We start from the raw sequence: 25,258 nt of genomic DNA on the forward strand, positions 1-25,258 counted from the left end.
CCCGCGGAGACTTGCACGAGATCGCAGTACTCCTCGCCGAGGGTCCGGTTGCCGGGCAGCGTCGTCAGGCCGTAGTAGACGAGGGCGGCGACGGTGCGCAGCTCGGGCGCGCGGGCGTGGGTCGCGCGCGCACCGAGGACGCGCCGGTGCAGCTCGGTGAGCGTGTTGGCGAGGTGCCCTGTGAAGTAGGCATCCTTTTGGTGGGCGCGCACAATGTCGGGCGCGGCGGCGAAGGGGTACGGCGAGGCGGTGGTGGTGGAGGAGGAGGGGAGCGGTGGTGGTGCGGCGGCGGCGGCGGCGGTCGCCATGGCCGGGGCTCGGTTCGGGGGTAGAGTTTAGATGGAATCGAGATGTGGCGCGGGGATGAAGTTGAGCTTGTTGTGGGTGTCGGAAGGGCGGTACGATGGTGAGGGGTGGAAAATGGTGAGAGGGTTGGCCAGATTTGTTCGGCAACGTGAACCTCGGGATCTTCTAGGCGGCTGGGCTTGGGGGATCGGATTGGGCTTGGCTTAGCTCAGTTGGGCGACCCCGGATTGTCAAGACTGGCAACTCGGATTATTACATGCTACTGTAGCTATTCGGCGGCTCCAAAAAACATGAATGGAAGGTGCAATCTGAAAACATTTCAGATATCACATGTTGGTCTGGACTACCAAAGCTAAAGTGCTCGTTTTTTTGGGCAACAGACGCTGCACCCATGGGAATTATTACCTGTATCATGAAATGGCACAAGTGGCTGGTGTGAGTGGCTAGCTTTCACCCAATGGACGTGGCCTGGGCTGTTGGCAGTATTTACTGATATGAAAGCAATATAGCGGGAGAAAAATAGAGACGTAAAAACGTTTGCGTTAAGATTAAGCCAGGATTGTTCACTAGAGCTTTTCAACTGGAACCGACCATTTGTGATGCGTTACGGATAGATGCATCAAAGATTGGGTGTAAGTTTCTTGGTAAGAGTCACGACACCTTGGAAAATCAGCTCCTATTTGTCCTCTCTTCCTTTTCCTTTTTACTTCTTCTTTCTTGTCTAACCATTTCCATTCTTCTGCTATTTTTCCATCGTCACAACCCGTTCTCACTAAGTACCAGCCCTCGTTTCGCAATCGCGCCGTCGCGCCGTTGCATGTAGCGCCAACGGGGCCGGCGGGGCCGATCTCTTTTTCCGCGCCCCCTGTGGCCATCTGGCGTTCCCTCGAACGTCAACCTCTGAACTGAAAATCTCTTCCACGGCGCGCGTCCCTTTTCTTTCCAGTCTTTCCCTTTCCGTGGCCATTGCCCATTTTATATCCTCATCTCCCCATCACTCATTCACTGCAGCCACTCGTGGCCATTGCCACCAACCTCGTCCGCCGGCGCGCACGCCAATGTCGGCCGCGTTTCAATAACCATGGACGGTGATCCAAGGGTCGAGCCGCAGCTCGACTCCTTTAGCTTGACGTTTCCGCTGCCGTATCGCGTCGGCTTCATCGTGACACTCGGTACGTCCTCCCCCCGCTTCCCTTGGTTCTCTGCTCGGCCCTGCTAACGTCTTACTTGCCAGCCGTCTGGGGCTGGGGCCTCAACCTCCATGGTCTGCAGCTGTCGCGCATCGATGTCCCCTCGCTGATCCGCTACCCCGGACGCACCTCGCCGGCCGCCATCTCGCACCACCTCTCGACGTACCGGTTCGCGACGGTGCTCTCGACGCTGCTCGGCGCCTCCATCGTCGTCTTCTGGCTGCTCACGTGGCGCGTGCCGCAGCGCGTCGTCGACTACGACTGGCTCCCCATGACCTACCTCGTCGCGCTGGTCGCGCTGTTTGTCGTGCCGCTCCGGAACCTGCCGGGCCACGGCCGGCGGCGGTTCCTCGCCGTGCTGCGCCGCGTCAGCCTCGGCGGCATCGCCGAGGCCAAGGACGGCAAGTTTGCCGACATCCTGCTGGCCGACGTCCTGACCTCGTACGCCAAGGTGTGCGGCGACGTCTTCGTCACCGTGTGCATGTTCTTCGCGCCGGGCGGCTCGTCCACCGACCGCCCCAACCGAAACTGCGGCGGCGTCGTCGTCGTGCCGCTGCTCATGGCCGTGCCGAGCATGATTCGCCTGCGGCAGTGCGTCACCGAGTACATGCGCGTGCGCAACGCGTCGTACCACGAGTCGGCCGCCGGCTGGGGCGGCCAGCATCTGGCCAACGCGCTCAAGTACTCCACCGCCTTCCCCGTGCTCATCACGAGCTCGATGCAGCGCAGCGCCGAGGCGTCGGGCACGCCCACACCCGGCCTGTACCGAGCGTGGGTGCTGGCCGTGACCATCAACTCGCTCTACTCATTTTACTGGGACGTCACAAAGGATTGGGATCTGACGCTGTTTGAGCCCGCAAAGCGCCACGAGGCGCTACGACGGGCGCCCGCGCCATCGGCGGCCGTGCCCTGGGGCCTGCGCGAGAGGCTCGTATTCCGTCTGCCCAACTTATACTACGCCGTCATTGTGCTCGACCTGCTGCTCCGGTTCACGTGGTCCCTGAAGCTGAGCCCGCATCTGGACCGTCTCAGCAGCTGGGAGAGCGGCATCTTTGTCATTGAGTTCCTCGAGGTCTTTCGCCGTTGGGTCTGGATCTTCTTCCGCACCGAGACGGAGTGGATTCGCACCACGAGCTCGCCCGTCGTCGGCCTGGATGATGTGCTGCTAGGCGACTATCGAGAGCCTGGAGACGACGACGACGACGACGATGATGAAGACTTTTGATCGACGCGCACGATCCTGGGCATGGGACGCCATTTAAGGGGGGGCGGTGAGCATGAGCAGTGCACCGTTCCAATCACTTACTAGGTAAAAAAAGACGCCCTAAACATAGCATCGAAAAATGGCGTTGGCGTGAGGCTTGACAAGTGGGGGAACGAAACGCTTTGTTTTCTTTTGGCGTCTACCAGTACACCAACAGATGATTTTGTTTGCGTGTACAGAAATACTTTTTAATGCTAATAATATAACTCTGCTAGAGGAACGTTACTCGGCCATGCAATGATTGCTAGGAAGGTTTGCGAATCGACCCCGCCTTTGATACGCGTGAAATTCATGAACAAGGTGTCGCTCTCCCTTGTCGGGCACTGTCGTTGCCGAGTCGAGCCCCCCCCCCCTTTGCGCGCGCCGGATCTCTTTGTTGCGCATCATACGGGAGCAATTCCGCCAGCAACGAGCCCCCAACTGCTGTGGTGGCCAGGATTGTCATGTTCCTCGTCGCTACTGCTTCTGTTCTCGTCGGTTGAGGGCATCGTGTGCGACCCCAATGGCCGGAGGGGGGGAGAAAAGGGCCTTTAGCCGAACACACACACAATCACAGCCGAGTCTTCTTCTCCAGGATGCGGACATCACGTTCAACGCAATGCATGCACCCTCTTAAGGACCCAACCCACCCTGGTCGCACATCAGGGCGCCCCAAGGCTGTAGCCTAGAGTGGATGGGGGAGGGAGGGGGCCAATCCATCGCCACTTGTTGCCGCCGACCTACCAAATGACAGCTTTTGGACAAGGCCAAAAAAAAAAAAAAAAAAGGTATGGTCGCATCCTGCCCCACGGCGGTGCGATCCTGCTTCCCGAACTCCCGCGGATGCGCGGGCGCGAGAATAAAACATTGTCGCACGGGGTTGAAGATGCCGATGTCACACCACGTACCAACAAGAAAAAAAATACGCTCGTTATCCTCCCACCAAACGAAAGCACAAGAGAGAGAGAGAGATGGAGGCGGTAGAAGAAGAAAAAAGGGGATCATCACTCTCTTCTTCCCACGCTCGTTTGGAACAGGTTCGTGTAAAAGTGCCAACGCGGCACTAGGGACGAACTGACCCTCCCCCCCTCCCAAAAGTCGATTGCGTTTATTAGCGCTTCGGTAATAACCTTTCAGGCTCTAAAAGCGGGTGGTGGCCCTTGCAAAAAAAATTAAGATAGGATGGTCGACGACGATGCCAAGAATACGTCGCTTGCGAGAAATGGGCAGAGAGAGAGAGAGAGAGCCTTGCCGGGGGTATGCGGCCCTATTCTCATGCATAATGCCAAACAATAGTTAGTTGCAATCTCCTCCCCCCCCCCGGTTGCCCGCTTTGTGGGAGGCTGCAAGAAGCGTCTATTCAGGATGTGCGTTGTCGAAGGGCGCAAGTCACACACACTCGCTCACTATCAACACACACACACACACAACCGCAGACACGCATACGCACATCGTCCAAGACATCCCGGCTCATCAACGCCTCGTCTACGAATAGGCCCCTCCCCCGCCACCCGAAATCTGGCCGTCTGCGGCGCCTCGTCTTGCCTACCGTTACTGGGCTCAAATACATGGACCCCAAAAAAAGGACTGCTGCCTGCTGCCTGAAAAAGTAAACAAGAACTAGAGAGACAAAGAAGTTGGCCGCCAAGACGTTGGTCACTCTTTACAGAGTATGATGCGTGCTAGCCCTCCCTCGCTGGTTCTTCCGCCATACTGCTTCTGTTGGCAGTGTCAACTTTGTTTTGCCTATTTTTCTTTTTTTTCTTTTTTCCCCCTAACTTTCTCCCTGTGGTGATAGGGTGCACAGGTGTGCCAAAATACCACTGGCCTCTTGTTCCGCTGTGATGAAGAGAGCCGCTGTGGCCCTTGTTGTCGTCCCGCCTTTGTGAGGCGCCGCACTCCGCCCACGTCTCACACCAACTCGCCTTTTCACTGAACGCTGCAGCAACACGAAAAGCCACGGGCCCTTATTTCATTACCAGCAGCCTCCTTCCTGCTTTCCGTCTCCCTACTTCTCTTCATATGTGTTTTTTTTCTTTCACAACTTGCTCGCAACTCTAGGATTGCCGCGGCTCCCCAACCTACACCATCTCGCCGCCTCTAGTTAACCAAGGCCGACCAACATGGCTGTCCGGCCACCCAATAATAAGCCTGCCATTCCCCTGTCCGAAGACAGAGAGCGCCATGTTGAACCTCACCCCGGTCGCCGTCTCAGTATGTATGAGCCACAGTACCGGCAAAAGCCACTGCCCCGGGTCCCGGTAGCCGTCAAGGGCTCCTCGTCGGTCGTCCCGCGCCGGGCACCATCCGTACAGAGTCCTTCGCACCCGCGCAGCAGTCAATCATCCTCACAGCCCCAGTCGCCCCGGCGGACGTCGTCTACAACACGCACCTGCACAAGGCCGTCCCTGGACCAACAAGCACCGAGACCACCCATGAGGCTCCCGATGCCGGAGCTGGCGCCATCACAGCCCATGAGAAAATCCGACAGACAGTCGAGCTTTTCTCGTGGTGCATCGGGCCCTAGATCGTCCCAAAAAGTCAACAGCTTGATAGGGCATGCCTTGGATCTCCCCCCGGCCGAGACGTATGATCCGCATAGCAGAACCAGCTCCAGCTCTTATGCGGGTTTCTCTGACGGCGACTCAGCCACGGCGTCCGATGATGAAGACTACTGCCCCGAGGAGCAGGGTACCTCCAGCACGGAGGAGGTGCTAATATGCGTGGAGGATGACCTCTTCCACAACGACGAGGCTTGGTGGGCGGAGCACCGAGCGCCAGCCGCTGCAATCCTGCCACAAGCGCTCGCAACCTCACGGCATGGCAAGACGCCCAGTTTCGGCGACACATCTCTTTCCCACTGCAATCGCAGTCAGACCCTCGAGCGGAGCGGGAACTGGAATCCGGGTGGCCAGCTGCCGCGCCGGCTGACGCCAGGCCATGGGCAGTTTACCGATAAGCGCGCCGCCAGCGACTACCATCGCGTCGCGGCGGAACTGGCCACCCCGTGTCAGTTTGTAAATCCGTTGAAGCCGGCGTCTCTCTATGCCAGTCACCAGACGTTGCCGGAGCAGGGCAGCAAAAAGACACGAAGCAGGGGCAAGTTTCGTCGAGCTCGCACTGCGGCCTTTGGCCTGTTGTGGGCGCGAACAAAGGACCCCAGCCCACAGCCGCCGCCGCCACGGCCGCCGCCACGACCACCTGCGTTGCCGGAGCTCCCTCCTTCCCTCTCCCCCTTTAGATCTTTCGCCGAGCCGGTACGACCGGTGCGTCTGCCTTCATGCTCGGAAAGATCTCTACCCTTTGAAGAATATACGCCCAAGGAGCACCCCACTACCTTCTGTGACGAGACAACACTGAAGATGCGCTGCCCGCCGAGGGTGCCCGCCGTCGGTGTGCGTCCAGCGCCGACGGCGGCGGCGCCGCAGCCTGCCGTGCCGGAGCTGCCTTCTCCCTCGTCCACCTTTACGCTCGCCGAGCCAGTACGACCTGCGTCTTCGACTACGTGTGCAGAAGAAGAAGAGACGCCCAGGAAGCACTCTACCGCCTCCTTTGACGAGACGGCCCTGAGGAAGCCTCCCTGCCCGCCAGCGCTTCCCGCCGCCGGCGCGCGTCAGCCAGCGCCCTCGCCGTCCCCGCACCGCCAGTATAGTCTGTTTCCACGGTCGACCATGCCTCCGCCATTGATGCACCTCCAGCCTCTGTTGACGACGCTGTCGCCGCTGCAAGCGATCCAATCCGAAGCTCAGCTAATGTCCATGCCGCCGGCGCAGGTGATTCAGTTCCAGTCCCGGCAGACAATATCCCCGCAGCACGCGAGCGTCTTTGAACACGACTCGGACAATGAAGAGGACGACAAGGACAAGCCGTCATCGTCCTCGTCGCCATCATCGTCGTCGTCTGGCGGGGGCGTCATGGGCCTGCTGGCCAACGCGCGCGACCGGAAGTGGCCCCCGCCGACGGGACGCCGCCAGTCCCGTGTGCGCCGCGAGTCGATCAGGGTGCTGCACATACCGGAGCCGGACAAGGGGCAGGCGTCGGCCGAGGTGCCGAAAAATACTAATGAACCAAAGAGGCCGAGACCGCGCGATATGAGCAGGCTGGAACCGTACTCTGGTGCGCCGGGCGTCCTGTTGTAGGGAAGCGTTGAATTGGGAAATGACGGATAGTAATGACGGATAGGACTCTGTACATAGATGATGATATCACGCGCAGTGGGCATACTGAGCAGGGATGGGAGGGGCGTACCACCATGACATTAGCGACATTCTTTCTTTGCAAATTTCACAAGTTCATCAATTGACGTGACTTATGGTGCCGATGCTGGTGAAGTAACAGATAGGTAAAAGAATCGAGTACAAGAATCGAGGGGGCCTGTTGATAGGCGTCCGGCCGCGTCCGGTGGTGTAGCGGCCAACGCCGCTGGCGCGCCGAGGCAGAGAATTTTTGGAGACGTTGCGAGCGAGCGCCACGATCCTGGACATGCTGGGACAAGTCCCCGGTTTCAGAGGAGGCAAGGTTGTCATGATGTAGCTAAAGAGAGACTGGTCAAATGCAAGGCGGGGAGTGTCCTTGCTGACTGCCAGGAAGTTGTGCCTGGCAGCAGCGCCACAGTGGCTTTCTGCCCCCAAGCGGCGCCGAGGTACTTGGCCGTTCCGCTGCATTCCATAGAGAGGACCAAGTACCTCCCCTTGCGCCTCACCAGTGCTCGTCCCGATGGTCGGAGGTTCACGATTCACCCTCTCCCTTTTACATCATCACCTGCCAGGCACCTCGACTCTTTGGCGGCACAGCCCAACCCACTCCCTCTCGGTCCACTGTCCCAATTGTCATTTCGTCTTCTTTCCAATTCACCAATAAAAGCCGTTTGCCTTCCCTCCCCCGCATCAACCCACATGGTCCGCCCCTCCAAACGTCATTCTTCGGGCATCTACCAGGAACATACACATCAATACGCTGCCGTGCACTTGTTTCCGCCCTCTTGATCCGCCGGCAGATACTGTTCAACGCGCACAAATACCAGAAGCCCGTGGCGAGTCGTGGAGAGCATCCGTGATGCTAGCGCCGACCCAGAACGGAGACTATACCGCCGCCGCTCCGCCTGTGCAAGACTCGACGACGGCCCAAGTACCAAGTTGGCTGACGGCTGCCTCGGCTGTCGCTCATACCGTCCGCATCACACACATCCCCGACCACATCATCGCAGATAGAGCACCACCACCGCGTGCACCAGACACAGGTGGCCAGCTCGACCATCATCGACCGCTTGCAGACTTTGACGGTGCTTGTGAACTCGCCTCGGCGTACTATGATGTCGCTGCCATGGCTCCTTTAAACCCGTTTTCCAAGGTATGTTGGACGAATGACCCCTACATAGTCCATCAGCACATGCAGTCATTTTACCAATCGCGCGTTGCATACACGACATGTTTTGTCCTCGTACCCCCATCTTTCCCCCTCCACTACAGATCCAGACCAACTGCATTGCATTGCATGCGTCCTGTGGCGTGAGCATCTCCAACTTCCACTTGCGTAGTTGGGGCAAGCAGTACACCAAATCCAGCCTGCATCGTCCCGTCTTGTTCGTCAAGCAACAAGGTTGTCAAGATGAGGCCGCTTACATGTGCCCATGCTTCTCATCATGGTCCTTATCTCTCCGCACATGTACTGCCCCATTCCCCAATAAGCTCTCCCCGGATTTCGGGGAAACCCCCTTGGGTGCTTGACATCTTCCATTCTCATACCTCTGTGCTCTCCATCTTTTTTGTATACACCTTCGAGTGTTCTTTTCCTCTCATACCATGTTCAATCCTGTACTAAACAATCTTTGCGTGCGGCAGGCTGCCATTAATCGTCTGCGCGCTTATAAGCCGCCACCATTCCCGTTATGGGACCGTCTTCCTGTCCGGATGCGCGCTGCTGTCTTGATTCTGCTCTACGCTGATCGTTTCGGAGATTTGCGTGTTGTCATTACCATGCGAGCGGCCGCCCTGCGCAATTTCTCGGGCCATGCCGCCCTTCCTGGCGGCAAAGCCGATACCACGACTGAAACACCTTGTAAGTCGTCTTGGCACACGCTCTCCTTCTTCGCCGCCGACAACATCATGACTCACACAATCCCTCCCACAGACCAAATAGCGAGGCGAGAAGCCTGGGAGGAAATCGGGCTCCCTATGGAAGACCGTAAAATCCCCAAGCCTTTCCGCGTAGAGAAGCTCTGCTACCTGCCCCCCTTCCTGGCCCGCACCCACGTTGTCGTCACCCCATGCGTGGCATACCTGCACGCCGACGCGCCCGCCCCGGGCCAGTCCTCTCCCGTCGTGGAACACACGTTGGTACCCAAGCTTGACGCCAGTGAGGTGGCGGCCGTCTTCACCGCGCCGTTTTACAACTTCCTCAAGTCGCGCGACCTGCCGCCCCAGCCCGGCCACGTGCTGCCGCCTGGTCACTGGTACGACGGTGCTTGGATCAACTGGAAGGATGTCGCCTGGCGCGTGCACAACTTCTACGTGCCCGTCAACAACCAGCAGGTATCACGGCCGGCAGAGGGCAGCACGGCAGTGGAGGAGACGAAGCAGGACGTTGACTTTGAGGGCCGCTTCAAGGTTTGGGGCATGACGGGCCGAGTCCTGGTCGACGCTGCGCGGATCGCCTATGGCGAGCCGCCCGAGGTAGAGCATAACCCAGGACTGGGTGATACCGATATTATCAAGATTGCAGAGCAGGACGGCGTATTTCAAGAAGCGGCGGGCAAGGGGCCTTCGAGGATATAGACGGGGACTAGACATACTATTGTATAGAGGTTGGCGCATATGAGCAAATGTATATTTGAAAAGTTAAACGCGCAACACGAAGAGGCATAGAGGGTATGCCAGGTACTATTGCTTGTCGAGACGGTAATTAAAGTATGTGGTAGGGAAGTGTAGCGTGCAGTCAAATATATGGCCAGTCCTGTAACGTCTTCCGTCGTGGCATGCAGTCAAGTATATGACCAGTTCTGTGACGCGTTCTGTTAATGGCATGCAGTCTCCTTGGTGGCCGACGTGTGATTTCCAAAGACGTAATAGCCTAGAAAAGCGCCGACAGACACTGCCACCATAACCCAACCGTTATAAGTCATGAAAACAAGCCTGGAGCAGTCAGTGCCAAATGTCCGCGGCCTCGTGTAATCCAGGCAAAACGTACATGAGCATAAAGGCGTAAAAGTTTTGAAGGCCGTAGAGAAGAGACTTGATGAGATGGCTGCGACGGGTAAGAAGGTCGCGGTTTTGTCCTGATCGGAGAAACGGGGTTGTCTCAGTAACGGCTTCTTCATGTGCGTCTTTTTGGGTCGAGTAAAAAGTAGTCTTGCTTTAGTAAATGTACACGAATATCATAGCCAAAAGAGAGTGTGTATGTAGTCAGAGCCATGTGAGTGTCTTTTTTTCGTGTACAGTCATGAAGCAGATGCCAGGAAGACAAGGACAAGGATCAAGCGCGTGCTTTTTTTTTTTTTTCAACGATGTAGACTTGACACAGCACATGGTACTCGTCACATACGCACGCAATCTTTTAAAATTGACAATAATTCGGCACACAAACACGCAAGCGACAAATATAGTTGCGGTGGGAAGGGGGGGGGGTTCATGGCAAGGAGACAGACACGTTGACAAGTGGGAAATGGGAAATGGGAGGAGAAGCTTTGTAGAAAAAAAGGGCTAGACTCACTGGGTGCCAAGTCGACTCTCGCTTCCATCGACTGTTCGTACATGCGGCATGTGGCGCGCAGACCTTCGTAGCCCATAGCGATGAGCACGACCGCGAGAAGGGAGACGACGAGCCCCGGGGTAGAGCGAATGTGCCACTGCTTGAAGACGATGCAGAGGTTGGTGGTATCCCATGTGAACAGCATCTAATACCGTTTCCATCAGCATCAAGGTCCAGGGCACGGACCAAGGGATCACAAGTCCGGCGCGGGAGAGAAGCGAGTTGGCAACGCACGCTCATACTGCACATGTCGTCCATGCCATCACCGCCGTGGTCCATGTGGCCGGAGTGGTCCATCTGCGAGTGGTCCATGGCAAAAATCGGGGTGTGCTTGAATCGTGATTAGATGGTTTTTGCGGGGGAGGGGCCGGTAGTTAGCGTTCTTTTTTTTTTTTCAGTTTGAAAGGCAAAGAAATGGAGAAGAGAAGGAAGAAAACGGTAGGCAGTAGTGGTGATGAGTTGAGCAAGGAAGAAAAGGGCGGCTAAAGCTCGAGAAACGTGCTCAAACGCTCGTGTGAGGGAAGTGTGGCTGGTGGAGTCACGGAAACTTGCTCAAAGCTGGCAGCTGACACGACAGTAGCGATGTCGTATCGAGAAGAAAATGGTAAAAATAAATTGAAACCCAGACATTTAAAAGGGGACACGCCAAGCACTATTTATACTATCGGTTATCCAAAGCTTTTGCGTCTTTTTCGCGGCCAGGAGCGATAACCTTTACTCTGTCCTCTACTCAGACTCGAGAACTGAGACACGGGCAGGGATTCCCCCGTGCGTGCTTTGTGCTGTGGCGTCATTAGTGTGGCGCGGCGTACGTACCTAACTAGAAGCCGTGGGCCGCCGCTTGTTCATGATACATATCCAACAAGCTGGCATCTTCCCCGACGACAAAACGCGCGATACCTTCTTCAGAGACCAACCGGAACGGAAGGGGGGGGATCAAGGTGGCTTTCTTTCCCGCTCATCACATCTGGTAACGTGACCCGGCATCAGGCTGCATGTTTGGCCGCCACAGAAACTTCCAAAAGCGAGCCCATCTAATACCGATGCCCAATCGAGCCCTGCATGAACAGGCTTTCCCGGAATTAAAGATAAATAACCCCCCACCCCTAATGACTAATCGAACGGGCTTCTGAATATGAATATACATACGTACAATATCGTATATATTAATATGCAAAACCGCCAATACCCATTTCAATTGCATGCAGTCATCACGCGACCGGCGCACCGGCAAGCTTGGATGAAGAGGAGGGGGAGCCACTTAAAAATCGCCGCCCGTCGGCCGATTCGAGGAAACGTCGCAGAGTGCTAACTAGATCTTCCTTTCACGTAATTAATCAGCGACCCCCGCGAACCTGTCGTCGCTCCTTGTATCGTCTTTTTATTCTTCCACATCGTAGTTGACATCTCGACGCCATCAACCCATCACCTAGGCTTCCGTCGGTCGGCTCCCCGGCATCTTACTCCTCCATACTCACTCACCTCGCCCGATTTTCACGCAAGCCTCTCCCGCCGCCGTGACTCGGTCTACATAATGCTAGGCCCGCCAGTAAATCTGCCCAAATGGCAAGTCATGTTCTCAAAATTCAATGGAATTCGCACTTTGGGAAACCTCCAGCTAACTTCTGGTCCCCCAGGCTGGAGGAAAACGGGCACCTGCTGCAGCCTCCCATCAACAACTACTGCGTCTACAATGAGGGCTTCACAATCATGGTACATGCGCTGACCTCTCGAAGCAAGCCTCTACAATGAAGAAATCTAACCAAACAAACCACCGCGCCCCCCCAGATTGTCGGCGGCCCCAACGCCCGCACAGACTACCACATCAACACCACGCCCGAGTACTTTTACCAGCACAAGGGCGCCATGCTGCTCAAGGTCGTCGACGAGGGCGGCGTCTTCCGCGACATCCTCATCCGCGAGGGCGACATGTTCCTGCTGCCGCCCAACACCCCGCACAACCCCGTCCGCTTCGCCGACACGGTCGGTATGGTCGTCGAGCAGAAGCGCCCCGACGACGCCCTCGACCGCATGCGCTGGTACTGCCCCCGCTGCCCCGACGCCGTCGTCGTCTACGAGGCCGCCTTCCACGTCACCGACCTCGGCACCCAGATCAAGGCCGCCGTCGAGGCTTTTCGCGCCGACGAGGAAAAGAGGCGCTGCAAGCGCTGCGGCGAGCTGGCCGACTGGGCGCCGCCGCCGGGGTCCATTCCCGATCCTAATCTGGCGTAGTAGTCTGCGACGAATAGATGGGAAATGTCTGTTTTAATGAAAAGGGGAAAAGGGTTATGAGAGAGAGCGAGAAATGGTTCAAAAAGTGGCACTGCAAGGGCAGGCGGTTGGGAAGCAGCAGCAGCGCATGTATCAAAAAATGCTCAAATTGCAAAATTCCACTCCTCAAACAGGAATCGTCTAGTCAACCATCCCATCTTGAACATGACAGAAAAAGAACTACACAACACCAGAACACAAGCCCTCCCGACCCTTTTACGTCTCGGCAAACTCGTAGTCCCTGGTAGACTCCTCCACCACGACCTCAATCTTGCCCTCGAGGAGCTCCCGACCAGCGACGCGCACGCCCGCGCGGACCTTGTCGCCGGGGACCGCGGGGCCGACGCCGGCGGGCGTGCCCGTCAGCACCACGTCGCCCGGCTGCAGCGTCATGACCCTGGAGATGTCGCTGAGGATGCGCGGGATGCGGAAGATCATGAGGTTGGTGGACCCGCGCTGCCGGACCTGCCCGTTGACCTCGAGGAAGAGCTCGACCTCGTGCGGGTCGGCAATGGCCTCCTTGGGGATCACGCCGCTCATGGGCAGGAACGTGTCGAAGCCCTTGGCAATGTCCCAGGGGAGGCCCTTGCGCTTGGCCTCGTTTTGCGTGTTGCGCGCCGTCATGTCAATGGCGATGGCGTACGCTGTCCGGGGGGGCGGAGAGGGCAAGATTTACATTAGCGCTGGGGTTCACCACAATTGGGTAGACGTCGGCTTTGTGAAATGGAGGGACCCGTGGGGAGGAGGTCATACCCTTGATGGCTTCCAGAGCACCCGTCAGGTCGTCGGGCTTCAGGTCGCGCACAGTCTTGCCCATGACGAGCGCCAGCTCAACCTCAAAGTGCATGTCCACGCCCTTGGGACGCACGCAGGGGCCTTCGCCGGGGAGCAGCATCGACGACGGCGGCTTGAGGAAGAAAAAGGGCTGCTTGGGCTTGGCATTGGACAGTTCTGCAATGTGGTCGCTATATTGGAGGAGAAGAAAAAAAAAGGCAATGTACTTGTCAGCTCCCCTTTTCTCATGTCGCGTGGTTGGTTCGTGAGAGGGCTCACGCGTAGTTGCGGCCAATGCAGACCACCTTGCCGGCCTGCTTCAGGATCGAGGCCTGAGGGCTCATCGTAGCCATTGTCCGTCGTAGCGCAAACATGATGAAAACTGGGTTAAATACGCAGACAAAGGAGGACAAGAAGATATTCAATTGAGGCCTGGTGTGGTAGCTGTACTTGGACTTTTGGTGCTGGTTGATGCCAACGGATGAGCGCGCTTCGTTCGGGCGATGCGTCGGAGCTCGGTGGGGACTCCTCCCCACGATCCGAGGCCGAGCCGCACATGGCTCTGGCAATGGTCAGCAAAACAACCATCCTTGCTTGGTTGGGCAAATTATGAATGCCATCTTCGCCGGATTTTTTCGCACAATGCAGAGATTGAAAAGTTGTCCCTTCCAACGATGATATACCAAAACGCGGGGTAGTATATCAATTGTGGAAAGGAACTGGACATCCTTCTCGGCTATTTGCACCCCAACATGGTTGGCAAGGCTGGTTACAAAGTAGAAAAGGTGTCGCTGAGAGTTACTTCAGGTTCAATCAAGCTGCTGCAACGTCGCGTGCATTTGGCCCTGTGCACGCAACCTGGTTCAGGCCTGTATCCTCGCGACAAGATTTCAGCAACATAAGCGTGCCATGGTATAGAATGGAACCCGGACAGTCTATCGTACGCACTCAGCAAACGCCAGCTTCTTCATGCTATGCTAAATGACCAAGCTTTAGTTACGCTCCATGTATAATGCCCCAACTCCGTAATGGAAATGATAATATCCCTTCTCCCTTCTCCCTTCTCCTACACATGTATATTGCAATCTATGCCATGTAGCGGTACAATCCCGGTGCGTCTTCCTGTTCTGGCCGCTCGAGGAAATCGCGCGCAATCAAGCTTTCGATGCGGCGCTTGATGAGAGGCACTTCTGGCTTGAAATGCGCTGCTAACTGAGACAAAACCTCGCTTACAAGCTGCGTGTGACCTAGCTCCTTTCGTGATCTGTGCATACTTGTCAGTGGGAAAAAAACATAGGCAATTGAGCAACAACTTACTTCATGATTCGTACAATAGCAGCATCAATAATGTGCCCACGTATCTTGTCATTCTTTTCTTCTGTAGTAGCTCTCTCAGAGGCGTCTTCGACCTTGGAGACGGCATTGATGACTGGGGCCTTGATCCTCATCGTCTTGCTCTGGAACGATGCATTGAAGGAAAACTTGTCGGATGACTTGATAGACTTTGTGAGCGGATGTTTGAGAAGCACACGCGACTTGGGCGCCACGGCGACGGCTGTCAAGGTTCGCATTAAATCAGCCGGCGCAATTGCAGTCTTTGCTTGTATCTCCTCAAACGAAAGCTGCTCGTTGTCGGGTAGCTGGTTAAAGAGCATCAGGACAACCATAGCATACGTCGATACATTGATCTCGTAACGTCTTTCCTTCGCCAGGACGCCAGACTTTCCTGGAATCGCCGGGAATATGCATCGCACATCAGCACTGCCCGTTGTCCCAATCCAGGTGAGTTTTCTTCCGTTTCTCGATGACAGATAGAATTGTTCAAAGCTGGCTTGTAGCCTTTCGATTTCTGCAGGGTAGGTGCAAGTGACACGAGAGCCTTCTCCAATTTGTGCAGTGCGACCCATCACGTCTTGTGGCCAGTTGTTCATAGTCAAGACATTAATACCCAGCTCCGTCTTCTTGGTTCCATCTCCCGACGTGCGAACATGGTCGCGGTATGATGTTGTAAGCTCTGCCGAGGTAACCAAGTCTCGGAACATGCCCTCCAGCTTCACGGTGAACTGCTGGCCGAAATCTTGTCTCATTTTCAGTATGAGCTGATTCTCAACGTCGTGGCTTTCTGATTTGGCATGAAGTAGTCGGCGGGCGAGATGGCGCTGGTAATATGTCTGGAACAGATCTTTGTCTCTGAGATAGCGGATAAGAACGATTGCCTTGTCCAGGATCACGTCAATTTCCACTTCAGATTTACCACGAACCCCCTTCTTCATGTTCTCATCGATGAAAAGTGACACGTATTCGGAGCATCTGGGGAACAGGTTTATGAATTGGGTGAAGCTCTTCTCAATAGCAGTCTGGATGAGCAAATCAGACTCGAAGCAGTTCGTGCACATCGTGTCGAATTTATCTCGAAGGGCCAGAACATCGTCAACCCACTTGATAGCTGCTGCAGTCTGTTGAGAAACGGCTGGAAGCGCCTTTGTCTTCTCCCCTTTCTCACCCGCACCCTCGTTGCCTTCGGTTGGCGCAGAAAATTCCGCCTGTTGAAGATTCTTTTCAATCTCGAGTCCCAACTCAACAACCCGTTTCTGCAGGATGCCCTGTATGGAAGTCTTGTTAGGATCAACCCTTGCGACGAGGCTGTACAAGATTGACAGTTCTTCGGACTTGGCATTGTCAATCATCCATCGTAGTCCACTGCCTTCCATGTCCAGAAATTCAGCCAAATGTTTTATTATCAGTTGTTGATCAATCACAGAGGTGACCTTTGCTTCAGTTTCGGGTTCGATCGTAATCCCACATCGATCCCGTTCTTCTTCCAGCCGTTTCTTTGTATGCCTCAGCCATCGACAAGCATCCGCCACCTCCAGTAGCTCTTGGCATTCACGGCCGTAAAACTCTTGGCTGTTTTCGAGAAAGCGCGTTTCGAACAATGTCAAGTACAATTTTGTTAATTCGTTCTCGTCCTCGGCTTCGTACAGGCTACTGAGCATGCGGCTGCAGCTGCGGATGAGGTTTCGATCGATAATGTCGCCCTTGCGCTCCATATCGATGTGATCCAGCATTACTGCGATGACAATATCGACAACTAAGCTTTGCGAATCTTTGTTGAGGCGGGAGCGTAGGATGTTGTCTCGGAAGAGGGCGATTGTAGTCGAAAAGATGGAAACCCTATGCGACTCTTGTTGGGTATAGCCACGATCTAGATACATGAGGATATCGGCCGTCATGTTCATCGAAACGTTGTGATCCTCCCAAGTATCACGTAGTCCTTTGAGGAATTTCTCGCCGGTTTGGCGTCGTTCATTAACAGACGCGGCGCCCGCTTTATCGACACCCGCATTGATGAGGCTGTTGGTAAAGAGCACCTGGATCTTCGGAATAACGTTCGCGGTAAACCATTCCTCCTCAAACTCCTTTACACGCTCGTATAGAGCGTCACCCTTCTTCTTAAGGACAATTTTGTAAGCTGCTCGGTAGAGCTCTTCGAATGACAGCCTACCGCAGCTTTTGTTGTGTATGTCGCGTAGAGCTTCTTTAAGCATGTTCCAGCATGACTCAAAGTCAGCTCCTTCGCCAGATCCGTTGGGCTAAGTGAAAACGTCATTAGCACAGAAAATTCGCCAAATGAGGGCCTCGTAGCTTAGGGGCTGATGGGCTAAAGGTAGCCGAAGAAAGATGCCACATGGTAAATAGTTAGGCACGTACCCGGGCAATTCGACGAGGCGGACGGATGCGGCCTCTCGCACCAGCGCCCCCTCGCCCAGAGATCATTATGACTGCTTTTGCAGTTGTCGGGGCCGCCTTCCGTCGTGATTCTGTGCTGTGCCATTAAGCGGCGTCACAAGGAATGGTGGGGTTTGTGAAGTGCCAGGCACGAAAGGCAAAGTGTTGACGTTTTCGATTACAGCTTTGCAGAGTATGAGAGGCTGTGTGCTATTGTCACACTGACAGCCATGCGAAAGATAAGAATGGAATTCACAGCAAACGAAGCTTTCGCAGCAGCCGGCGGCGAATTGAATGGGTGGAATGGTTAATAAGTACCTAACTAATTTGTACAATGCCGCACTTAGCCTCCAGCAGTCGTCCATACCGCTGTGGGTCACCCCTCAGTGACTCCTGCGACGATAAGTTATCGATAAAGAAATAGATCGTACTCGTCCGATCACGTGTAGCCTGGGACGCCAGATCACGTGCAGCCAAGTCTGAGCTTTCCAGTGCTATTTTTCCGGCGAGCAATCAACGCCAACCGGCCTGCAGCTCCACCGATTCAAGACGGCCGACGAAGGATTGCGCGGGACCTGTGCTGAGAGCTCGAGTACTCGACTACTTTTCGATCGAAACCTTCACGATGAAGCTCGTCAGGTAAGTAACACCCTTTGTCGGTGTTCCCAGGCAACCAAATCTACACGCGACTAGCTGCAGCGGACGTCACCGCATCCTCGGGACCATGGCTAACTGTTCGTGACTAGATTTTTGATGAAGTGCGTTAACGAGCCGGTGACTATCGAGCTGAAGAATGGTACGTCTCGGTGCGGTGGAAATGGCGCAGTCGCTGTCGGCGCATTGCATCACGTTGACTACGACTAACAGCCTCAATTAGGCACCATCGTCAACGGTACCATTTCGTCAGTGACGCCCCAGATGAACACAGCCCTGCGCACCGTCAAGATGACGCCCAGGGGCCAAGAACCTATCTCCCTCGATACCATGAACATTCGCGGCTCAACCATCCGCTACTTCATCCTCCCGGACTCGCTCCCTCTTGACACACTATTAGTCGACGACGCACCCAAGCCCAAGAACAAGGCTCGCAAGGAGGCTGAACGTGCGAGCCGCGGACGCGGCGGTCCTAGAGGACGCGGTCGTGGTCGCGGTCGCGGCCGTGGTCGTCCTTGAACGGGCTTCGGCGCGCAGACTGGGGGGTTTCTTCGGTTTAGGATGAGAGGGAACAATGACGACGAAAGCAACGGAAACAGAAAAGGCGTTGATGGATTATAATGAAGGCGGCTGCCACCATGGCCCAGCGAGGCTCGCGGCTTGCGCGCCAGATGACCAAAGGAACTATCAAATCGAGCATGTGCAGAGGCAAAAGGGAGGGCCGCCTTTCATATGTTTCTCTTACGCAATCATGACCAAAAATCCATAGGGTTTCGATGGATCAGGCGTTTTGGGATGTTTGGCCATATCAAAATACACGCAAAAAAAGTGACCGCATTTGCTCTGCGGGTCTTGATTTGAACCTGTCGATTTGTACTCAATTTACGCGGGAAAAAACATACCGAAGCCATGTCAAATGTGATAGTTTGAACGAAATGTAGAACTTTCAAGTCATCAACTCGTAATATGTATGCCAGCTATGTACAAAGAAGTGTGAAATCGTCGTGATTTATCAAGCATCATTCCATATCCGCACAACTTGCAGCTTTTCCCAGCCGGCCGTCTTGCCGCTCGACCCTACTGTCTCGGCCTTCCAGCCCTCCCCAAGCTGCTCCGGTATCTTCCTCTTCACCAGGTCCGGCTTGTTCTGCGCACACAGCAAGACGTATGCGCAACCCCGCGCCGACAAGATCCTACCCAGGTCCGGCAACAGTCTGTCCGTGGTCTCCATGCCGTCGGCGCCACCCGCATACGACAAGGCCAGCAGGTACGAGTCGTCGTCAAACGAGGGCTCCGGCGCCGCCGCCGCCGGCACCTCGAGCGAAAACGTCTGGGGCCGGGCGGGCATGTCCGACGTGGGCACGTACGGCGGGTTGAATATGAGGACGTCCACGGTGCCCGGACGGAAGCACGATGTCAGATCCGCCATGCTGGCGCCGAGATTTGTCCCGCTTCGGCGGGCGGTGGACGTCTGCTCGTCGGCGGCGGCCTTGCGCACCGTGGCGACAGTGGCGCGGCACGCATAGGCGTTCATGTCGATGCCAGCGGTGAGGATCTCGGGCTTGCCAAAAATGGTCGCGCACTGGGCGTTGACGAACCCGAGGACGACGCCGGAGCCCGTGCCAATCTCGACAATGAGCGGCGCGGTGTGGGCGAAGCGCTGGGTGAGAAAGGCGCATTCCGCCGGGGAGGCGAGCGTGTCGAGGAGCAGAAAGGAGTCCTCCGCGGGTTCGTATACCCTTTCGTATGGAACATGCGAGGTATCTGGCGTGGGCAACATCCTGCCTGCGGTTGTGATGCTTTATGGGAAATTGTTGAAACGGTTGAGGTTGAAAATGGTGTAGATGAAGAGTGTTTCAAGTGGGTCATGGTTGGACAACGACTTACACGATGAGTTACAACGAAGCTCGAATAGCATACTAAGAACGAAGGCGAAAGATCTATTGGTTTAAATTGTCCGTGTCCCCTTGTTTCATTTCAGCAATAAAATTTGACACTGGCCATTTACCACCTCGAGCCGCCACTGTCGGTCCCCAAGCCAAGCCACGCCCGTAAAGGCAACCCAATTTCTACGCATATGCGAACAAGGCAATAAAACCACACGTTACAAAACGACGCAGCAATGTTTTGTGCTTCCCATTCGAACATCGACGCCCCAATATCCTTCGGGATCCGCCGCGTCCTTGCCCCAGGTAAAGCCCCATCCCATGTCAGTGACGAGGCGCGCCACGTTGGGGTTGTAGGCGCCGTGCAAATCGCACTGGGGGCAGAGGCGCGTCCTGGTCTTGTAGAATTTGGGCTTGGCTTTGAGGCGGCCGCCGCGGATGTTGCCGACGTGCTTGCCAGTGACGGGATTCACGACGACGCTGGCGCCGACGAAGCTCGGACAGTTGGTGAAGCCCAGGTAGGGCAGGCAGGGCTCTGTGACGACGGCCCAGATGTGGTTGCACTGGAGATGCTTGAAGTAGGTGACGATGCACATGATTTCTTTTGTTTGCTGAGGTTGCGGACTTTGTTTCTTGGGGATTTTATGGCCGGCTGGTTTTGCTGTTGAAGTGCAGCCGTGATGACGGCAAGAGCACGATTCCGAATAAGTGCTGGCTTCGGCGGTGTGCACTCGCTAGCAGTGAATAATGACGACGCGGACAGCACAATCATTTGGTGCGAATGAGATGCAAAAATTTGCATGATTCAATTTACCCTCCATGTGCCACTTTGACAGTTTCATCGCCCACCGTTTCGCACCGTTTGCAGCACTGGAGATGGAAAATACATTGAGTGGCAATGATGCTCGCTCCGTATGGTGCTCAAGGTGCTCAGTCTTGGCATTCATAATTTGTGAAATCAGTTTGCTTAAAATATATTGTGCATTATTATCGAATTGTTTCGTTATTATCTACTCCGTAGTTGAAATATGACGGACAGCCAGTCCCCTAAGGTACGTAGGTACCTACTAAGGTAGGTTACCTAGTTAGTAGGTAGGCAGCTCCAGTAGCGTCAAGCGCCGTGTCAGTGATCCGTAATGCCAGCGGGAATGGCGACGTGAGAGTTACCACACCATAATTGTTGAAAAAAGAATGAATAGGAAGCGACGCATCCCACACCGACACACATTCACCGTTTTTGATGGCTTGTTGCGCAAAATACGGTAAAGAATCATCCAGCAGCATCGGTCGCGTGCGTGCACGCTGCCATAATTACATGGATGACATGGCACCATGCCGACAGCGGATGCTTTGCACGCACCGCCGTTTGCTCACTCTTGGGCGTACGACAGCGGCGCAAAATGTCGCCGCAAAACGTTCGTGTGCCAATCGTAATACTCATACAAAAATAACGCAAAAAATATGCCATCAAGTGATTTGAGTGACGAGAACTGAGCGAGCAAGAAAAAGGTGCCTGTTTGCTGAGACAAAAACACAGTGGGTCAGCCACCGCGGGATGGCGTCCCGGTACCACCCAAAGTACGTCTGGACGTCTGTAGCTGCCTGCCACTCATTCGTCGTAGATACTCAGAAAAAGGACCATTGTGTCCTCTCCCAATTTTCTTCACTCAATCACTGGCCGGGACCCTCAATTATCTCCCCAAATCTATAAATTCCCCGGGATTCCAATCTTCTTTCCCCCAGACAACTCAACACCCGCCAGACAACTCCTCGCCCGTAGTGCCTCTCCCTCTGTACTCACAGCTTACACCATGGCTGCCTCTGCCGACACCGCACCGCCGGCTTCAGGCTACAAACAACCACCGAGCGATATTCTCGATGTGATGCGTGCGCCTGCTCTGCCTATCCCAGTCACAAGTCCTGCCGGCGATCGAATCATTCTTGTCTCGCTAGCAAAGTACCCTTCCATCTCGCACATCGCCACCCCGTACTTGCGTCTTGCTGGCGTGCGTGTAGAGACAGCCAATCACAATCGCCGCAACACAGCCGGCGGTCACGGTATTCGCACTTTTGCCGAGAAACTGGAGCTGGTCCAGGTCAAGGATGGCGAAACCATCACCGTCTCCCTTCCTGCCGACGCTCGCACCACATCTCCCATCTGGAGTGCCGATGGGTGCTACTTTGCCTTTGAGAACGTCACCGCCGACTCTGTGGAGCTCTGGATCGGCGACGGGCAAACTGGTGTCGCCCGCCAGGTTCCGGACGTGCGGTTGAACCCTTTGCTCGAGGGCGAGCTTAACTGGATGCCCGACCAGAAGCAGCTTCTCGTCAAGCTCGTCCCCGGTGGCCAGAAACCCCCGCCAGCCGAGCCCACGGTTATCTCGGGACCTATCATCCAGGAGACAGATGGCAAGAAAGGCCAGAGCAGCACCTACGAGGCCCGCGACACACTCAAGAACAAGCACGATGAGGCCTTGTTTGATCATTACATGGCTTCCCAGCTAGCCTTGGTAGACGTCGATTCACTCGCTGTTCGGCCCATCGGCCAGGTCGATATTTATCTCGCATCAGGAGCTTCACCAAACGGAAACTACATTCTCACTCATGCACTTCGCAAGCCGTATACATACAATGCTGGTTATTGGAGGTTTCCCTGCGATGCTATGGTTTGGGACGTTTCAGACCTCACAAGTATCAAGTCCAGAACTATTGCATCTTTGCCTCTGGCTGAACGTGTCCCGATTCGCGGAGTGCCCTGCGGTCCACGCAACTTCTCATGGCGCTCCAACGCTCCTGCTTCTTTAGTCTGGACGGAAGCACTCGATGGCGGTGACTGGGCAAATAATGTGCCACACCGTGACAAGGTCATGCTCTTGGAGGCGCCTTTTGATCAGGATCCCCGTGAGCTTCTGCGTACAGAGTACCGCTTTAGTAATATCGCTTGGGGACAAGACCCATCGTTTGCCATTCTCACAGAATATGACATTGATCTTCAGTGGGAGCGCCGCTATATTGTCAATGTCGATGACCCCCAACAACCACCCAAGCGCATCGTGGACATCTCTTACAACGAACGATACAACTACCCCGGCGGCAATGTGCTCCACAAGTTGCCCAACGGTTTCAGTATTATATACGAGGCCAACAATGCAATCTTCTTCAGAGCCGAAGGCTCTTCCAAAGACGGGGACCGGCCTTTCTTGGACCGTTTTGATCTCGCGACTATGAAGCCGAGTAGATTGTTCCGCAGCAGCGGATCAGCCTACGAATCTTTCCTTAAGTTCAGCGACGCTTCGGGATCAACATTTCTCACATTGCACGAGTCGCCCACGGATCCTCCAAACGTTTTCCAGCGTACACTGGGAGAGGAGATTGATGCTCCAGCCGGCGAGGCCGTTTACAGCACCGAGGCCCGGGCTGTTACAAGAATACCCAACCCAACCCCTCTTCTCTCGCAGATTAAGAAGCGCGTTGTAACGTATCAACGTGATGATGGAGTTCAATTGTCCTTTAACCTCCACACCCCACCAGGATATCAGGAAGGCACGCGTGTCCCGACCATTCTCTACGCCTACCCCCGAGACTTTGCCAACGGCTCTGAGGCGGGCCAGGTTACAGGCTCCGAGGCCCGTTTTACACGCCTTCGCAAACACCAATTTCTCTTGCTTTCCGGCTACGCCATTCTTGAGAACACAACGTTTCCGATTGTTGGCGACCCCAAGAAAGCCTACGACACCTACTTGGAGCAGCTTGTTGCCAACGCCAAGGCCGCCGTGGACAAGGCTGTCGAAATCGGCGTCACGGACCCGGATCGTGTTGGCGTCACTGGACACAGCCACGGTGCACTTATGACGGCAAACCTGTTGGCCCATTCAGACATTTTCAAAACTGGTGTTGCCACGAGCGGGGCCTACAACAAGACGCTGACACCCTTTGGGTTCCAGAATGAGCGCCGAAGCGTATGGGAGGCGCCTGAGCCTTACCGTAAAGCGTCGCCCTTCTTCTTCGCAGACAAACTTGAGCATCCGATCCTCATCATTCACGGAGCCGATGACGCCAACCCTGGCACAACCCCTATGCAGTCCTCCAACTTTTATTCAGCCGTGCGCGGAAATGGAGGCACAGCCAAGCTGGTTCTGCTGCCACACGAGCCGCATCATTACCAAGCCAAGGAATCGCACGAGCATGTTATTCATGAAATGCTGGCTTGGTTTGACAAGTACCTCAAGTACCCGGCGGAGACACAACCCGATTCAAAAATATAGAGTTCATTCAATGGCGTTGAGGGAGCTAGTATAGAAGTGGTGTAATTATTTAGATGGATGAGTGTAGGGGTTCTATAGAATGAAGATGCAATCTACTCTTGTGTCTTTGTTATCATGTGTGGGGGTTAGCATGAAGATGCAATCTACTCCAGTGCCTTTTTTATCATGGAAGCGTGGATGCCTTCCCATCCAGTTTCCGACATGGATTTCACTGTGCCCATGAGCAGTCGCGATGCTGTAATCACTTGCTCCTCTACCAACTCCACCTTGCCATCCTCTGCATCCTTGACAAGCCAGAGCGACTCCATCATAACATTCATGGGGCTACGAATCCGGACAAACACGCCGTTGTCAACATTGATGAACTCGTATGTGCTGACGACGTCTGAGTCCCAGAGGCCGGCGGGAAGCGTGTGTATCTTGTCAGTCACACGGTAGCAGTCGGGTTCGCCAGTCGCCGCGACCCCGCGCGTCTCGGGGATGGTGGGGGCTGGATCTGTGGGAGTGGCGATGGCTTCGTATTTGGCCATGTGAGGATTGTGCTTGATGTAGTTTTCATGATTTTGCAGCCCTTGCGCCAGCTTGGAAGCGGGGAGGCCCTTTGGGACCGTGGACACATGCCGCAGGGTGCTCGTCGTGTTGAACCAAGCTAATAAAGGAGCGGTCAGTACCGGAGTCGAGGCACAGGGCTGCCAATCAAGCGAGGTGGTTTCTCACAGGACATTTTCACAAAGTTTGAGGCGAGTCTTGGTCGCTGCAGAGCTCTGGACATGTAGGTGTAAAATGAGGAGGCAGTCCTGTTGCGAGATAAACACACCTAGTCAAGAGCGGATGCGCAACGTCCCGGCCGCTACAGTCGCTCAGACCAAGCTTCATGCTGAACTTCAACACGCACTAGCAGTCTAAGACACGTGCTATTTTAAGCGCTCATCGTAAACGTTTCATGTTGAGGAACTACAGGAGTGCTGTACACTTCAGAAAATGTGCATGGCGAGATCAATGAGGTTGGTGGCGGGTGTGTCGATGGCTCCCGTCCGCCCTATAATTCAAGTGACATCAGGCTGGCACCGTCCAGCAGCAAGTTAGTGACAAATTTCGAGAAATACGGCCTTTTAGTAAATAAGATCGGTAGATCTTCAAGAGCTACTAAGGTAGATCTAACAGTCACCCCCGCTAGGAACTAATTAATAGCAC

General features: G+C 55.0%; 12 protein-coding genes across 12 annotated transcripts in view; 6 read left to right on the forward strand and 6 right to left on the reverse strand.

Moving 5' to 3' along the window:
- CCM_02214 (peroxisome assembly protein 10) overlaps positions 1-699 on the reverse strand; it is a gene marked incomplete at both ends in the record, with an annotated part of 1,578 nt that extends 879 nt beyond the window's left edge. The window contains 2 exons of the mRNA XM_006667366.1: positions 16-316; positions 654-699. Coding sequence (XP_006667429.1) covers positions 16-316; positions 654-699 — 347 coding nt within the window. The remainder of the gene's footprint in view (positions 1-15; positions 317-653) is intronic.
- Positions 700-1,387: 688 nt separating this feature from the next.
- Positions 1,388-2,721, forward strand: CCM_02215 (protein-ER retention protein (Erd1), putative; the record flags this gene model as incomplete). Its single annotated transcript, XM_006667367.1, has 2 exons — positions 1,388-1,478; positions 1,541-2,721. 2 exons carry the CDS (start codon positions 1,388-1,390, stop codon positions 2,719-2,721), a joined length of 1,272 nt encoding a protein of 423 aa, XP_006667430.1.
- Positions 2,722-4,862: 2,141 nt separating this feature from the next.
- Positions 4,863-6,878, forward strand: CCM_02216 (uncharacterized protein; the record flags this gene model as incomplete). The annotated part of the gene is made up of 1 exon (XM_006667368.1): positions 4,863-6,878. The coding sequence occupies one exon, from the start codon at positions 4,863-4,865 to the stop codon at positions 6,876-6,878; it is 2,016 nt and encodes a 671-aa protein (XP_006667431.1).
- Positions 6,879-7,794: 916 nt separating this feature from the next.
- On the forward strand, positions 7,795-9,512 carry CCM_02217 (NUDIX domain protein; the record flags this gene model as incomplete). Its single annotated transcript, XM_006667369.1, has 3 exons — positions 7,795-8,088; positions 8,208-8,457; positions 8,521-9,512. 3 exons carry the CDS (start codon positions 7,795-7,797, stop codon positions 9,510-9,512), a joined length of 1,536 nt encoding a protein of 511 aa, XP_006667432.1.
- A 239-nt stretch (positions 9,513-9,751) lies between these two features.
- Positions 9,752-10,797, reverse strand: CCM_02218 (Ctr copper transporter family protein; the record flags this gene model as incomplete). The annotated part of the gene is made up of 4 exons (XM_006667370.1): positions 9,752-9,869; positions 9,925-10,060; positions 10,447-10,630; positions 10,720-10,797. 4 exons carry the CDS (start codon positions 10,795-10,797, stop codon positions 9,752-9,754), a joined length of 516 nt encoding a protein of 171 aa, XP_006667433.1.
- A 1,251-nt stretch (positions 10,798-12,048) lies between these two features.
- CCM_02219 (3-hydroxyanthranilate 3,4-dioxygenase) lies at positions 12,049-12,717 on the forward strand (the record flags this gene model as incomplete). The annotated part of the gene is made up of 2 exons (XM_006667371.1): positions 12,049-12,198; positions 12,274-12,717. The coding sequence occupies 2 exons, from the start codon at positions 12,049-12,051 to the stop codon at positions 12,715-12,717; spliced, it is 594 nt and encodes a 197-aa protein (XP_006667434.1).
- A 255-nt stretch (positions 12,718-12,972) lies between these two features.
- CCM_02220 (2-keto-4-pentenoate hydratase) lies at positions 12,973-13,904 on the reverse strand (the record flags this gene model as incomplete). Its single annotated transcript, XM_006667372.1, has 3 exons — positions 12,973-13,400; positions 13,510-13,721; positions 13,810-13,904. 3 exons carry the CDS (start codon positions 13,902-13,904, stop codon positions 12,973-12,975), a joined length of 735 nt encoding a protein of 244 aa, XP_006667435.1.
- Positions 13,905-14,616: 712 nt separating this feature from the next.
- On the reverse strand, positions 14,617-17,307 carry CCM_02221 (cullin-3; the record flags this gene model as incomplete). Its single annotated transcript, XM_006667373.1, has 3 exons — positions 14,617-14,794; positions 14,848-17,123; positions 17,242-17,307. 3 exons carry the CDS (start codon positions 17,305-17,307, stop codon positions 14,617-14,619), a joined length of 2,520 nt encoding a protein of 839 aa, XP_006667436.1.
- Positions 17,308-17,884: 577 nt separating this feature from the next.
- CCM_02222 (small nuclear ribonucleoprotein Sm D1) lies at positions 17,885-18,432 on the forward strand (the record flags this gene model as incomplete). The annotated part of the gene is made up of 3 exons (XM_006667374.1): positions 17,885-17,898; positions 18,006-18,055; positions 18,137-18,432. The coding sequence occupies 3 exons, from the start codon at positions 17,885-17,887 to the stop codon at positions 18,430-18,432; spliced, it is 360 nt and encodes a 119-aa protein (XP_006667437.1).
- Positions 18,433-18,925: 493 nt separating this feature from the next.
- CCM_02223 (methyltransferase, putative) lies at positions 18,926-19,693 on the reverse strand (the record flags this gene model as incomplete). Its single annotated transcript, XM_006667375.1, has 1 exon — positions 18,926-19,693. The coding sequence occupies one exon, from the start codon at positions 19,691-19,693 to the stop codon at positions 18,926-18,928; it is 768 nt and encodes a 255-aa protein (XP_006667438.1).
- A 1,917-nt stretch (positions 19,694-21,610) lies between these two features.
- CCM_02224 (peptidase S9 prolyl oligopeptidase) lies at positions 21,611-24,064 on the forward strand (the record flags this gene model as incomplete). Its single annotated transcript, XM_006667376.1, has 1 exon — positions 21,611-24,064. One exon carries the CDS (start codon positions 21,611-21,613, stop codon positions 24,062-24,064), a length of 2,454 nt encoding a protein of 817 aa, XP_006667439.1.
- Positions 24,065-24,207: 143 nt separating this feature from the next.
- Positions 24,208-24,940, reverse strand: CCM_02225 (uncharacterized protein; the record flags this gene model as incomplete). The annotated part of the gene is made up of 3 exons (XM_006667377.1): positions 24,208-24,713; positions 24,782-24,828; positions 24,882-24,940. 3 exons carry the CDS (start codon positions 24,938-24,940, stop codon positions 24,208-24,210), a joined length of 612 nt encoding a protein of 203 aa, XP_006667440.1.
- Between the last annotated feature and the right edge of the window lie 318 nt (positions 24,941-25,258).

Source organism: Cordyceps militaris, assembly GCF_000225605.1.
Source record: "Cordyceps militaris CM01 unplaced genomic scaffold CCM_S00002, whole genome shotgun sequence".
In the NCBI taxonomy this organism is placed as follows: domain Eukaryota; kingdom Fungi; phylum Ascomycota; class Sordariomycetes; order Hypocreales; family Cordycipitaceae; genus Cordyceps; species Cordyceps militaris.